Here is a 14,025-nt window from a genome sequence, read left to right as displayed (position 1 = left end):
GACTGGAACAGGTTCTGAGCCCGTTCCTTGCCAAAAACTCCCCTCTGAACTCTGAGCTGCAGATGGAGCCTCTTCAAACAGAATCCCTCCGAGCCCCAAATGCCCCACGAGCCTCAGCACGTGTCATTCAGCAGCAGCCTCTGTGGAGTTCCTGTGCTCCACACCTGAGCTGGCTGCTGCCTCTTCTGGGCTTGGCATGAGTGCTTCACACCTGGAGGCTCCCTGGGATTGGGATTGCTGGGGGAGGAAAGTCCGGCTGGGATTGTGGAGGGATGGCATCAGACATGCAGTGCTTGGCTTACCGAGAGGTAGCAGTGCTGCAACAATTTGTACAGGGGGGTTGCTGTAAACCCTTTATATAGTGGAAACCACTTCAAGCCAGGGGGTGAGACAACTCCCTCACATGCCTTTTTCCAGCATCTGTGCCCACATGGGGCCTTCTGGGTAACCGAGTGCACCAGTGCCTGCCTGAAGGGCTTCCGTTGTTTCTCTTCAGTCCCCATTCTCCCTCCCTCTTTCTCCACATCTGCCAGAGCCTGGAACCCATGGTCAGAGGCTGTTGGACCTTGGGTTGTCATGGCAACACCTCTCCTCCCACTGAGGTGAAGATAGAAGCAGATTTCACGGTTCAGGGAATTTCCTAGTTCCTGACCCCTCTTCCCTGCGGTCTCCCCCCTTGCTGCAGCCCCCCCATCCCTGTCATCCTCTCTTAGCACCACATGGCTGGGCCTGCATTGGAGGCTGGAGGGGACGTGGCACAGACATTGCATGTTAAGTGCAGAAACCTCCTGTGTCCTTCCTCTCTCCTCTCATTGCTGTGGAAAAGAGAGTCTGACAAGGCTGCGGCAGAGCCAAGTGGGTTTGTCTCGGGTGCAGGATCTGGGAAAGGAGCATCCCAAGGAGAAGGATAAAATGACTCCCCAGCGTGGGCAGATGAGGCAGAAATGGTGCAGGCAGAATCCAGCTGTTGGGGCTGAGGCCCTTTCCTTTCCCTGGCTCACCTGCTGCTGCTTCTGAGCTGGCTGCCTTTTATTTTTGTTTATTCACAATGTTGGTGAGTCTGCTGCAAGGTGCTAGATTGGTAGTCACTGCGTGGATAGAAGCAGGACGCACTTTCCCCATACACTCCCCTTTGCTGCTGTTTCAGACCTGCCCTGGGCATCCCTTCTAGGGAGGGAGAAGGAAATTCAGGCTCTTTGAAACTTTGTTTTGGTTGCCCTGCCCAGGCTGTCATCGAGGGGACCAGGCCAGCTATGAGAGTGGCTTTTCCAGGGCAGATAGCAGAGTTATTAGAAATTGGACTGAGAGCAACATTTCTGGGCCTGCTGCCAGCTGTCTGAGAGGAGCCACTCTGCATCAGCACAGACCTAGGGCTGGATCAGAGTTGGTGATTTGTTGGGAGGACCCTATTCTGTTCCCTGGTCTGAGGCAGCATGGAGTGGTGCAGGGCCTTGGCATTGCTGTGAGGTGGAGAGTCTCCCGATGATTGTGCAGATAATTTCTGCTGCCTCTCATTGGTTGTGGAGCAGGTACACAGGTTGCAGTTCTGTGCTCCCCAAACAGAGAGAGGGTGTGTGTCTGATAATCACACTGCAGCCTCTGCACTCTGCACCAGTTCTTCCCTCCACAGGCACCGAATGACTTCTCTGTGCCTTTCTCCCCTGCCTTTGGAGGCCATCAGGAATGAGCCCTTCAGTCCCGCAGCCCCCCTGTGCGGGAACTGCTTGGCTCTGCTGTGCTTCCATCTCCCTGGGCAGCAGCTACAGCGCTCGGTGAAAGGAACACTTGGGAAAATTGCCCTACATTTGTGTCGGCCAGTGCCGGGCACTGGCTGAGCTACAATGACTCTTGGCTGCTGTTCGAGCTCCCCTTTGAAAAGACTTCTCCTGAATCTGCAAACGCAGGAGAGTGTTTAACCAACAAGGGCGCCAGCTGATGCAGGCAGGGGATCTGTGGTCTAGCTGCAGCTGCCAAACTTGCTGGGGTTCAGCAGTGAGGGGGAGAACGGCAAGGGGAGGGGCGACACAGGATTCTGTTCCCTTCCTCCCACCTGGGAGCGTTGCCTGGCTGCCCAAATGCATTGTGGGGAAGTTCAGCTTCCGCTGCTGAAGGCACTAGGCAGACAGTGCTCCAACTGGCTGTGTTAACTCCTGTGTCCCCGAAGGGAGTGTAATGCTGGGCTGTTAGCCTGAAAGCTTGGAGATTGCTGCCTGCGGGGACAGCATGGGCAGCAGCATCTCCACCATGCTGAATGCTAAGTCCTGGAGGCAGAGGGGAGTTCAACCTCTCTTGTCCACTCGGTCCTTGGCCTCTCTGCTGTGACTGCCAGCAAGAGACGAGTTAGTGCCAGCAGTGGTGCATGTGAGGTGGCTGTTCCCAGAAAGTGGGCTGAGAGCCATCCAGCTCATGTTGCTGCACAGACGCTGGGCAGGATCACTTGGGGTCATCACCGGTGCTCCCTCTAAAATTTTCCACCCAGGAGCGGAGTGAGTCTTGTTTTGTGCACCAGTATTGAGTTCACGTGCGCTTGTTCAGATATGTGCCACTGGGGTACCCTAGTTATTAACAAATATCCTATAAACCTCGCCCTTTTCCCTCGGCTGCCATGTCTCCCACCCTCTCTTTGCCCCATCTGCTTTCCTGGTGCCTGCTGCTGCCCCTGCCCTCCTCTGTAGTCCTAGCTCCTGCCCTTCTCACTCCACTTTGCTCTCCTGGGACCTACTCCCCTCCTCTGCACCAGGCTTCTCTTCCCCCTGTGTCCATTCCTCCTCTAGCCCCACTTTGATCATCTGTAACTACCCCTCCCCTTCCCCTCTCCTAATACCTTCCTCTACCCACCTGCCCTGCCTCTCTCCTCTGGTGCCAGTCCCTCCCCTCTACGTGTCTGCCCCTCTGCTTCGCCCCCACAATCCCCTGGCACCTGCACCTTCTTGGTGCCTTCCCCTTCCCTCACTGCCCCTGCTCTCCTTTCCCTCTTTTCCCCCTGGTGCCTCCCCTGCCTCAGTTCTCCTCATGCCCCTCCACGCCCTCACACCTGACTTGCTCCATCCCCTGCCTTCCTCATGCCCACCCCTCCTTTCAACCCTTCTTCTCCTGGTACCCACTCCTCCCCTTTGCTCTTCCTCCCTCTTGCCCCCATTGTCCCTCCCCATCCTCTCCCAGCATCACCCTGTTCCTTCCCCCCCTGCCCTTTTTCTCCTTGTCTCCTCTTGCTCCTATGGCATTTGTCTCTTCCACCATGCCCCTGGGTGCCTGCCCTTTTCTTCTTCTGTCTCGGCCCCCTCCTCTCCCCTCAGCACAAGCCCCTTCCTCTCCTCACCCCCACCCTTCTCTTATTATCGCCCTTCCCTTCCCTAACTTTTTACCTTCGACGTGGAAAGTAGTTTGTTGGGGCTGGAGTCAGGGCCGCAGTGCTATTCTAGTACCATGGTCCCGGTCCTAGTTGCTCATGGGGTGGGACCATGTGCTGGGACTGGAGCAGAGGCCAGCTGCGGTGCTATTTTTAGCACTGTTGTCCCAGTCCCCATGGGACCTCGGAAAATAGCACCGGGGTAGCCCCAGTTCTAGCTGGAGTAAAGTGCTGCCCCAGCTGGAACCGCCTCATCTCATGCACCCCAGATCCAGCTGGAGTAAAGCAGCAGCCACACAAGGCCCATTCCAGCTGGGGCAGCCTCACCAGAATAGCCACACCAGAATAACCTCACCTCATGCGCCCCGGCTCCAGGTGTAGCAAAAAGGCAGCTGCTCGCCACCAGGAACCCACCAGGTGCACTGTCTGCCACCGCCACCACTCGCCTTCTAGTCCAGCAGGAAGGTGAGCAGCGAGTGCTGCTGCGTGGCTCTTAAAATGGTGTGGACGGACCTAACGTTTTTAGTGTGCGGCCACACAGGTGCGCAGCTTAGAGTGAGCACTGGTCATTACTGTCCTGGGTTGGGGACCTGGAAAGGAAACGTTTCATCTTCTCTCTGCCCACTCTGTCATATTTGCTAGTTTTTCCCTTGTTAATATGGTCTCATCATCTGGGCTAAGCTGTTTGCGGGATGGGAGGGAATGGGAAAGAGGGAGGGAAAGGGAAGGGCATTGTGGAAAAGGCAGAGACTTCCCAGAAGTCCCGAGTGGAAGGGGTAGGAGCAGCAGTTTTAAGCTGGGACAGTGTGGTATGTAAAGTGAACCACTTGATAAAGGCAATTGCCTGTTTGTCTTGGCAGATCTGTGGCTTGGGAGTGTGCAGATGGCGATGTCACTGAGAGAAGGTCACTGCATGGTGTCAGGCAGTTCCTCTTGCATTAGAGTGGCCCTTTCTACTTGTTTTCCTTCTTGTTGGTGCTGTGTAGCTGGGGCTTTCTCTAACTGCTCCTGGCAGGCTTCGTATTCAATCAGGACAATCTGGGAAGAGAATGGGAAGCAGGGAATGCCATGTTAGCCCTTCGGTACACCAGGGCAAAAGCTGAACCTCAAGATAGGGAGTGTCCGGGAGGAGGGGTGTGTGTTTTGGAGGCTGACCTGGTCACCTTGATACAACACTGTATCCCTGGCTAAAGGGACCTGCTGTTGTTTGTGGCCCAAACCTTGCAGGGTTTACTTGCAAGAATAGTTCCAGTGAGGCTGTTGCACTTGCGTGGGGAAGGGCTCTGGTATTCTGGGCTCCCTGAGACACTCAGTGACTTTGGATTATTACAAGCGTGTCCTGTGTAGCCTCCCTGCCAAGTTATTCATTCTGGAGCTGGGGTTGGGGAGCTGGACGAGGGAGCTCAGAATGGGGAGCCAGTGTTGTGAACTGGAAGGGCCCAAGGGCTGTTAATTGCCAGCCGACTGTCCATATGTCAGCAGTGGGAGAAGACTTTTTGCTGATGGCATCATAGGTCGGACAATTACATTGGCCATGGGGCAGCTCTGTCATCTCCCCTCTGCTGTGGATGGGCCAGGGCATTGTCTCTGACAGATGCTGGTTGGCAGGCACTTTCTAAGCAGATGAGAAACCATGCTTAAACCTCCCCTCTTCCTCTTTCACTGTGTCATTCAGCCCCACCTTATGTGTGTGATCTGTAACTGCAGCAAACCATACTCCATGGCAAGATGCGCTCTGCCACTGATGTGACATGTGGTTACTCCTGACCTTTCCTGCACCCCCAAGCATAGACTCCTAAACACAGCCACTGCAAAAAGCTCTTGTTCACGCCTTTTATACCTTGCTAGTGCAAAACACTCTGTACGGGGATCAGTCCCCTTCTCCCTCTACCCTCCTCCCCCCCTGCTGAAATGCAGCCACCTCTGGGGCATGCTGTAACAGCTGCTTCACAGCTGCGCAGCCACAATGCCCAGTGGCTTAAGACAGGAAGTGAAGAATGTGGTGTCTGTTGGAAGCTTCAGGGGGAATGTACAGAGACAGAGCACAGCCTAGGTGTGTGTGTGTGTGCAGATTACAAACACATTCCCCTCATTGCAGCTCATTGAGATGCAGCGTTTCCTTTCTCGTAGTGACCAGGGGTGGGGAGGGGGAGCGGTGGAAGGGGAAGGGAGAGAACCAGAAAATTAACAGGTGTGGAGATGCAGAGAGCTGTACTCCCATCCCTGCAGGCCTCTGGATAGATCGAAATTGTGCAACTGCTCCCCAGGACCGCGAGGAAAGGAAAGGCAGCAAGGCTCATGGTGACACAGTGCCCCCTCATTGAACGCCAGGTCTATCTGGGAAGAGCATTTAGGGATGGCAGCAGAGCTGTACCACGAGGGCTTATTGAAACCAGCAGTGAGGGGGTTATATGGAAAAGATTTTGTAGCCAGACTGAGCCAGGAGACCCTGTGGGGAGTGTAATTAGATCGGGGAGTTGCTCTTGCTTGGGCTCATCTTACCTCCCAGGCTCAGTCTTTGTCTAAAAATCCAATCCCGTGCAGGGCAGTTGTTGCCTTTGTGCAGCGCTGTAGTGGCAGGCCAGGCCTGTGCACACCCCTCCTCCCTGCTCTGCAGGTCCGCTGCCTGGACCCTGGCGCTGAATTAATATGCGTGCTCCTTGCGTTGGTGCTCACTGTGGAGAGAGGCAGGGAGCCAGCCAACCTCTGGGCTTTAATTGCTGCTCGCTCTCCCCTCCCCACCACCTTGAGTCCAGCTCAGTGGGGCATGAGCAGCAACCTGGTTTGAATGCTGATGCATGTCCCCCTCCTACCTGTCCTGTCCCTCTCGCTGGCCGTCTTTCTCTCCCTAGAACAGGGGGAGGGAACCTTTTTTGCGTGGGGAGAGGGGGCCACTGACCCACAGAAAAATCAGTCAAGGGCTGCACACAAGTGAGAAGCAAAAAATCAAACCAACCAACCCTCCCAAAAGCCTTTCACTGACTGGTCCCCGACTGAGGAGAAAGACACTTCCCACATTCCCTTCACACACCCGAGCCTAGGGGGGCCCAGGCTAGTAGATCTTGTGTGCTCCAGCCCCGCAGCCATAAGGGACAGGGCCCTGAGCCTTGGAGACCCGATCCAGGCAAGCCAAGGGCTGCATCCGACCCCTGAGCCTGAGATTCCCCACCTTCGCCCTAGACGCTTGGGCTCAGTGATGGTTTCAGAGTGCTGCTCCAGACATGACTGAGGCTGGGAGCCTCTCTGCCTCGGTCTCTTCTGGGACCCTGGCTTAGGGAGCAGGGAGAGGCTGTGCCAGGCCCAGAATTTCTGGAGCAGAGACACTCTCCCTCTTAGTATCTGTGTCTTCACTTCCCACCCCCTCCCCAACATGTTAATCCGTTGCCTTCCCTGAAGGGCCGGAGTTACTGTGTCTCAGCTGCAGCATGTGGCATTGGGCTGCTGGGACTTTCTTGATCACATTGTATAAAGCGTGTGGGGAGAGTAGAGGAGCTTTCCCACAGCAGTCTGTGCTTGGTACAGCCTCTCTGGGGATTTGGCGGGATTAAACCTTTGGTGGGTGGGAGGGAAAGGCCAGGACTTGCTGATCAAAGGAGATTCTCCTATGTCTTCACTCCACGTTCACCCCCCTCTCAGCCACTACTCCTCAGACTTGCCCCAGAATCCTTTTGTGTCTGCCCATATGGCACTTCCAGGAGATAGGAGCCTCCCTTGCTCTGGCGAGAGGCTGGGCAGGTTAGGGAATGGGAATGGGAGCAGGCAGGCTCATGACTCCTCTGGAAAACTACTGGCCTCCTGTCTGGCCTCAGCAGGAGAACTGCCAGCATAAGTGAATCCTCTGGTGGGGAGACCAGAACTGAGGCGAGTTTGAGATACTCAGTAAGGGCAATGCCCATTCCCTGCAGGAGCCACATCAGCAATTCACCCAGGATGGCTTGCGGATCTGGAGTGCTGCTTCCTGCAGAGGCTGGAATAGCAGGAGGGGATGCAGGTCAGGATGGAGGGGTGCTGGCAAAGGGGAGTCTGGTGGGGGGGAGGTCTGGGTTGGGGTACTATGGAACAGGAAAGAGGGACACTGATGGAGATGCATGTGGAAAACACTGTGTTGAAACAACTGGAGTGGTGTGGTGTGGACCAGGGCTCATCTTTAGAGCCCCTGTGTGGGTACAAAATCGGTATCTGCATCTGCAAAACTGCTCTGCAGATGTGGGTACTTGCAGCTATAAAGCGGATAGCCACAGATTTGCAAGGCTCTACTCATCTTCTGCATTCAACCCTACTCTTCCGTGGAGCCTGGCACTTCAGGGAAGGAGTGGGGTGGGGTGGGGAGGGGTCCTTGGCAGGATTCATATGTAAAGGGTCCCTGGGAGATGTTGTGTTAGATTGTTGCTGCCCTGTGGTAGGAGTCCTGGGCAACAGGACTGTGTCTGCAATCTGACACTATCTCCTCCAGTGCGGGTGGCCTTTTCTGTTCTGTCCATCCTCCCCCTTGTTCCCTGAGATCCCTTCAGAGAGCAGAACCCACCTGCACCACCTAGCAACCTCTGTAGACTGTGAGGGTCCCACAGTGCCCTGGCGCCCCAGCTAATCAGTGAATCTGTGCCTGGGCGTAGCCAGAGTTATGGGTATGGGTATGTTTGGTACCAGTCTGCTGTGTGCGAGCTCCCAATTCCTTCTGGGACCATCGCTTCTTGCCCTACCCAGGAGCAATCCCGGGCAGAGGGAGGGGAAGCAGAGCTCCTTGCTACCCCCATGTCCTATTAGCAGCCTCTGAGGAATCAGGCAAGTCCCTAATTGCTACCCTGAACCCTCATCATGCCCCAAAGTGGTGGCATTTCCCCACTATCCTTGGCTGCCCCGCATCCGGTCAGGAATGAGCTGAGGGGGGCTCCGATTGTTTCCTCACTTTGTGATTGCTCTAAGTCAGCAGCTCGGCTCCCCTTGCACACAGCTGTTTAAGTAATGTCGATGTATTGACCAAGGCCTCACCGCTCCCATTCCCTTCTTCTCTGACAGCCTCTGCAGATTGACGACTATTTCTGTGGCCAGGATTTTAACCAGCCTCTGGGCGGGACAGTGACCATCGAGGGGACAGCGCTTTTTGTGGATAAGGAGGATGGCATGACCTCGGTGGCTGCCTACGACTATCGGGGACACACGGTCGTCTTCGCCGGCACACGGAGTGGCAGGATCAAAAAGGTGAGCACCCTGCTAGGCTGGTGGTGAGGAGGCTGCTTGGCTGCCTGCCTCCTTCGGGGCCAAGGGCATGATTTTGTTGCTGTGTTTGAGGTGTGAATGGTGTATCCAGCGTGGGGAGTGGCAGTGTCGATAAAGGGCAGTTTCTCTTCGTTCTTGTCCACCAGGCACATTTATTAAAACAGTTGTTTATGGCAGGATTGTAACACGAGGAAACTCCCAGCCCCCCCCTTAAGTCCCAGGCAGTGATAAGGAGAGTCCCTTTGCACAGTCTCTCCTAGGGCTGGGGTGTTGGGTTCACAGCATAGCCAGGTATCCCAGCACTAAGGGTGTCCCTCGCTACCCTCTGTGCTTTTATCATTGGATTGCTTTGCCACCGTCCGAGAGCGGCTGTGCATGGGTGATGTATGAGCCAGTGACCCGACACCTGGAGCGCTTTGTTGGTCTCTGCCCTCTTGCCACATGGCAGTGCTGGCTTGTGAGCAGGCGTTTCATGGGGCAAGACGAAGCTCCTTCTCTTGGTGGTACTTGAGTTCAGAAATCCCTCCTCACTCTTGGCCTTAAGTCCTCAATTGGGCCCAAGAGGGGTAAATGACATGGAATGGAGAGGGAAAGGCCTGAAGTCTCATCGGGCAGGGTCAGTCCTCCAGGGCATGTGGGCTTTGGGCCAGGCTGGAGCACTCAGAAGGTCAGCAGGCGGGGAGCTTTCGTCTGGCTATCACACCTGTGCGTAGCTTAGACATTGCTCGGGCCCCACCCCTGTCCCGTTAGGCTGGGTGATCTGGCCTGGGGGGATTTACTCTACATGTTTCTTAGACAGAGAGTATGGAATGGTGAGGCTGCTTCATCTCTACCCTGCCTGCATTTAGCATTGGTAAGCTCCCGTCCCCACTGCATGCCAGGCCCTGCTGCAGCCCCTTCCATGGGAATGCCCTGAGGTTCACGGCACTGCTCCATGGTGGGAGCTGAAGGAATCCGATAAGCTTCTGTAGAAGAGGGAGCTCTCTTGGGAGCTGCAGTGCACTCCAGCCTGGCTGACTGAAGCCATCTGTGGGCAAAATTCCGCAATGTGGGGGAGACTACACAAAAGGCTTCTTGTTGGTGGCAATTAGCAAATAACTCTGGGCTTCTTGCTGCATCTCCACGGGGCATGGATTTCCTGTTATCATAACATCATTCCTATAATTACAGCTGCATATGCTCTGTATAAACACAGTGCACAGTAACTGCATCCTCCACCAGGCAAAGGAGTGTTGGGGGTCTTGGTACAGTCCTTGGAGGCCTGAAGTGCAGCACTCAGATGGTGCATGCAACACTGTTGGTCCATCCTCCACAGCTTGGAGACACAGCCGCTTGGGCCTACTTGCTGCCCCACCCCGGGGAGTGATGGCTTGAATTCCGAACTCCTTTTGGAGTCTTTGTTCCCCAGCTAAAATTCCTCCTTTTCTAAAATGACACACTTGTATGTCGAAGCAAAGGCAGCTCCGCAGAGGTGTGATGCGGTGGAGTGGGGTGGAGTCATTGGGATTGGGCCATGCAGTAGTCATCTTGGAAAGCTGCCTGATGCCATTGGCAGCTGTTTCCTGCATGAATTGGCAATGGTAAAGGCAGACCACATATTCCCTTGGGGTCTGAGTGTACGTAGCCAAATGAATAGGGGGATTAAATTAGAGAAGGCTGCAGCCTTCAGTGAGGTGGAGAAGGGTCAAACTTAGGGTTTCAGGCTAGTAGGGGCATTGTGCACAAGAAGGCCAGGCAGGTACTTTTATCTAGGAGTTTGGCCTCCCTGTGTGCTGTGCAAGCATGAACTAAGTATTCTCAGCCCCCTCGGGAGATGGGTCTGTATCCCAGTGCATTCCTTATTTTACAGATGGGGAAACTGAGGCACACAGAGATGCAATGATTTGCCAAGGCTACTGAGCAGGCCAGTGGCAGAGCCAGGTGCAGCTCTGAGTTCCTTGCCCTGATCCCTTGCTGTAATGACTGGACCTTGCTGGCTCTATCTGCCTGTGTACAGAATATATATGTGTGGGTTTCCTCTGTGCCACTAGTGTATGATCAGCTGTTTCCACTCTGGCATGTATGGCACAAATCCCTTCACCCCCACAGAAGTGCTGGAGAAAGCAGACTTTTGCTGAGGTGCTGATTTCTGGTTCATTGGGTCGGGAATGCAGTGATTGGCCCATGGCCAGGTTAGGACTGAACTAGGGAGTGTGGTTAAGTCATTATGTTGGTGTCGGCCTGCATGAGGCCAGTGCTGGCAGGAGGAAGGCCCTGTGTGTGAGAGGGGCTTGGGCTTAGAGCTGCTTGCACAGCCTTCTCCCCAGCCTCCTTGGCTCGGCTCCAGGGAAGCACAACAGCCCCAAGGGGTCCGAGGCATTGCGGCGTCATCCACACACGTGCTGTGCTGAGCTCAGCAAGATCTCTGCCGCGCCCCGTCTCTGCTGACTGCCAAAGCCCAGCATCCGCACCCAAGTCTCTGATCCACCCTACCGTGCTGGCTGGGTGGCAGGACCAAGACCAGGCTGTTGGATTCAAGGCCCCCTTTGCCAGGATTTTTTGGGGGTGTGAAATCATGATGAGCCTGAACCTGGCCTCTAGCTTAGTGAGAGAAGCCCACCGAGACTGGTGGCTGTTGGCAAAGAGGGGAGTATGTATGTCTGGGTGAGTGGGAGGTTGGTTTCTTAACACTTTCCCCCCACAATCTCATTCTTCTGGCATGGATCAGAAGGCAGCGCTCCCCCCACACCACTGCCATGCCACAATAGGCAGGCCCCATGCATCTATCTTCCTGCTCTCGCTGCGATCCTTCCCCTCTTTGGCCTGGTGATGTCTGTCATGAGCCCCAGGTACAGCATGAACCCCACCTGCTACTGCCCTGGCCTTGTGTCTGTGATTTGGAGTTCAAGCCTGCAGTAGTGGGGAAGGGAAGAGACTGACCCTCCACATGCATTGAGCCAAACTCAGTTGTGCTGTAGCTGGGGACAATTGCATGGGCTCCAGTGGACATGCACCTGCTTCCAGCAGACCTGAATCCAGCCCCATTGTCTGTAGTTTCTTCTGTCAGAGGATCTCAAGGCATTTCACTAATAGTGAATGAAGACACCTTGCACGGCCCCGCTGGGTTGGGTTGGTATTCCTTTCTATTTTACAGATGGGGAAACTGAGGCACAGGGTGATGTAGGGTAATGCCCAAAGTGTCTGAGAGCCGCTGCCAGCTCCAGGAATAGAACGTAGGAGTCCTTGCGGTCAGTTCTCCGCTCCTACAGCTAGATCACACTTCTTGTAGGGTACTCAGTGAACACTTGAGTTTCTTCATCCGTTCTGAAGTCTCAATTTCCCTTTCTCTCCTTCAGTTTCCTTCCTCCTCAACATCATCACCTCCATCAGAGAAGGCATCTGGTCGGCATGGATTGTGAGAGGCTACTGTGTTGCTGTCTCGCTGCGGAGGCAGCTTGTCCTCCCTTACGGATCAATACGGGAGCTGAAGTGACTGGTGTCGCATTTCCACCAGCCTCTCCTGCTATTGAATTCCAAATTGCAGGTTCTAAATAGGTCTGTGCCAGTGTGGTGCAGAGGGAGGGAGAGGAAGTGTGGGTGGAGGATTCATGAAGCCACTCAGGCAGTGTTACACATCCAGTTATTTATCTCTGGAACCTGACGGTTGCTATTTGTCTGGCAAATTTCTCCCTGAGGTGCCAGGTCTCTTGTTTTCTCTGCATTCTTGCGCCTTCATCTAACTTTGCCCTTCCCCTCTTCCTGCAACTTCTGTGACTCTGCTGTGGCGGTAGTTAGAGAGAATACCCACTGGAGGATCATGTCCACTCCCTCAGCCTAACAGGATTCAGAACTGGGTCTAGGTGTTTGTAACCATGCGGGCCTCACCGCCACAGGCGCCTCCTCCTGTACCCTTTGGGAATTAGCCTTGTGCTGGAGTACCCCCCTTCTGGCCAGTGTCTCACCCACGGTTACCTATTTTCTCCAGCTCTGGTTACTGCCCTACCTCAGTGCACCCTCACTCTGGGGTCCTCCCGCTCTGGGAACCCCCAAACCCTTATGCCCACCTTGCCTCAGTGACCCACTGCCATTCATTATCTAGCCCCTTACCTCAGGGGCAAACTGCAGTCTGAAAGGGTCAATCCTCATTGGCAAAGGGGTGTGGACCGGCTGCCTTTGCCTACCCTGGCTGCTTCTCTGCAGCCTTAGTACACTCAGGCCTTGCCTTTAGGGAGCTTGCCTGGCCAGAGCTTCCCCAACTCTGCCTGCCTTTCCCCAGCCCTGCTCTAACTACGGCCTAGTATTCTCAGGTCTGGGAGTGAGGTCAGGCCAGAGCTCCCCAGCTCTGCCTGCCTCTTCCCACCACTACTCGGTCGCAGGAAGCTTCCAGGGTCTCTGGCAGCCAGGTCCCTTCTGCTTCTCAACTTGACCAGGAGTCCGTCTGCCTCTCCTCCCCTCCTGGAGCCTTTATTTATACTCCCCTCAGCTGGGCCCTAAATAGCTAGTACCTGCCTCAGCTGTGGGGCTTTGCTTTCAGCCCTCTCCAGGGGCTGGGTTTTACCCGTAAAGGGCCAGTGTGGGGCATGCCTGTCACAGTGCTGCATCAGGGCCCACTAAGCCCCAGGGTGATTTTGGAACTTCGGACCCATTCGTGTGGCTGGAGTGTCTCCTTTCTTTCCATTTGCTTCACTCTGTCTGCAGTCGTAGTTTCAGCTTCTCTGTGGTACAGAAACTGAGACAGGCTCTGGTCCTTGAGGGCTTAAGGAGACCAAGTGGGGTTCAATGGGAAACAAAGGGGTGGTTCTCAGTCCTGTTCCCAATGGGCAAGTGTCCCCATCACAGAGTTTGTGGGCCTGAGAGGCCAAGGACAGGACTCCCCTCTTGCTGTGTGGGCCAGGCTAGGACGCACTGATGGGGGGATGTTTCTCTTTAGGCTGTCTGCGAGGGTCCCTCGCCATTGAAACAGAGCACCTTGCGGGATTTTTAAAAGAGGAAGAGCACTCGCTTTCTCATTCTCTGTGCCTCCTTTGTTCTCTCTCCCAGAGGCAGAGGAAATAATGCTCTTTGGTAAGAGAGGCACGAGCGTTACAATTTGAAAAAAATCTAGCAGGCAGGCAAAGCAGGAGGGAATGTTTAGTTCTGAAAGTAGCGAGGTCGGTGCTCACTCTTACCTCGCATGGGAGCAGGTTTTCACATTCCAGATCCCCTCGGGGAGTCCCAGCTCCTGTGTGCATGAGGCAGCCTCATTGGTCACTCGTTGCAGGTGGGAGCTTGTGCTGTGTGTGAGGTGGGAACTTGCCATAGAGGCAGGTGTTGTCTGTGTGCTGCTGGCACTATAGTCCATGTTGTCTCACCAGCTCTTCCCCTGGTCTGCCTGGGTGTTGAGTGATAAGGGGGAGAGGAATGAGATTTGTGGGGCACTGCTGGTGAAGGCTTTGGAGGTGGAGGAGCAGTTACCCGTGATGTCTTTCTGCATGCTGTGC

At 54.9% G+C, this 14,025-nt stretch overlaps 1 protein-coding gene across 7 annotated transcripts in view; it reads left to right on the top strand.

Moving 5' to 3' along the window:
- PLXNA1 (plexin A1) overlaps positions 1-14,025 on the top strand; it is a 356,246-nt gene that overhangs the window by 112,459 nt on the left and 229,762 nt on the right. For all 7 annotated transcript variants that reach the window (XM_075938786.1, XM_075938783.1, XM_075938782.1 and 4 more), the window contains one exon: positions 8,366-8,548. In XM_075938786.1, coding sequence (XP_075794901.1) covers positions 8,366-8,548 — 183 coding nt within the window. The remainder of the gene's footprint in view (positions 1-8,365; positions 8,549-14,025) is intronic.

Source organism: Pelodiscus sinensis, chromosome 11, assembly GCF_049634645.1.
Source record: "Pelodiscus sinensis isolate JC-2024 chromosome 11, ASM4963464v1, whole genome shotgun sequence".
NCBI classification, from domain to species: domain Eukaryota; kingdom Metazoa; phylum Chordata; order Testudines; family Trionychidae; genus Pelodiscus; species Pelodiscus sinensis.
This window is presented reverse-complemented; position numbering and strand designations above follow the sequence as displayed.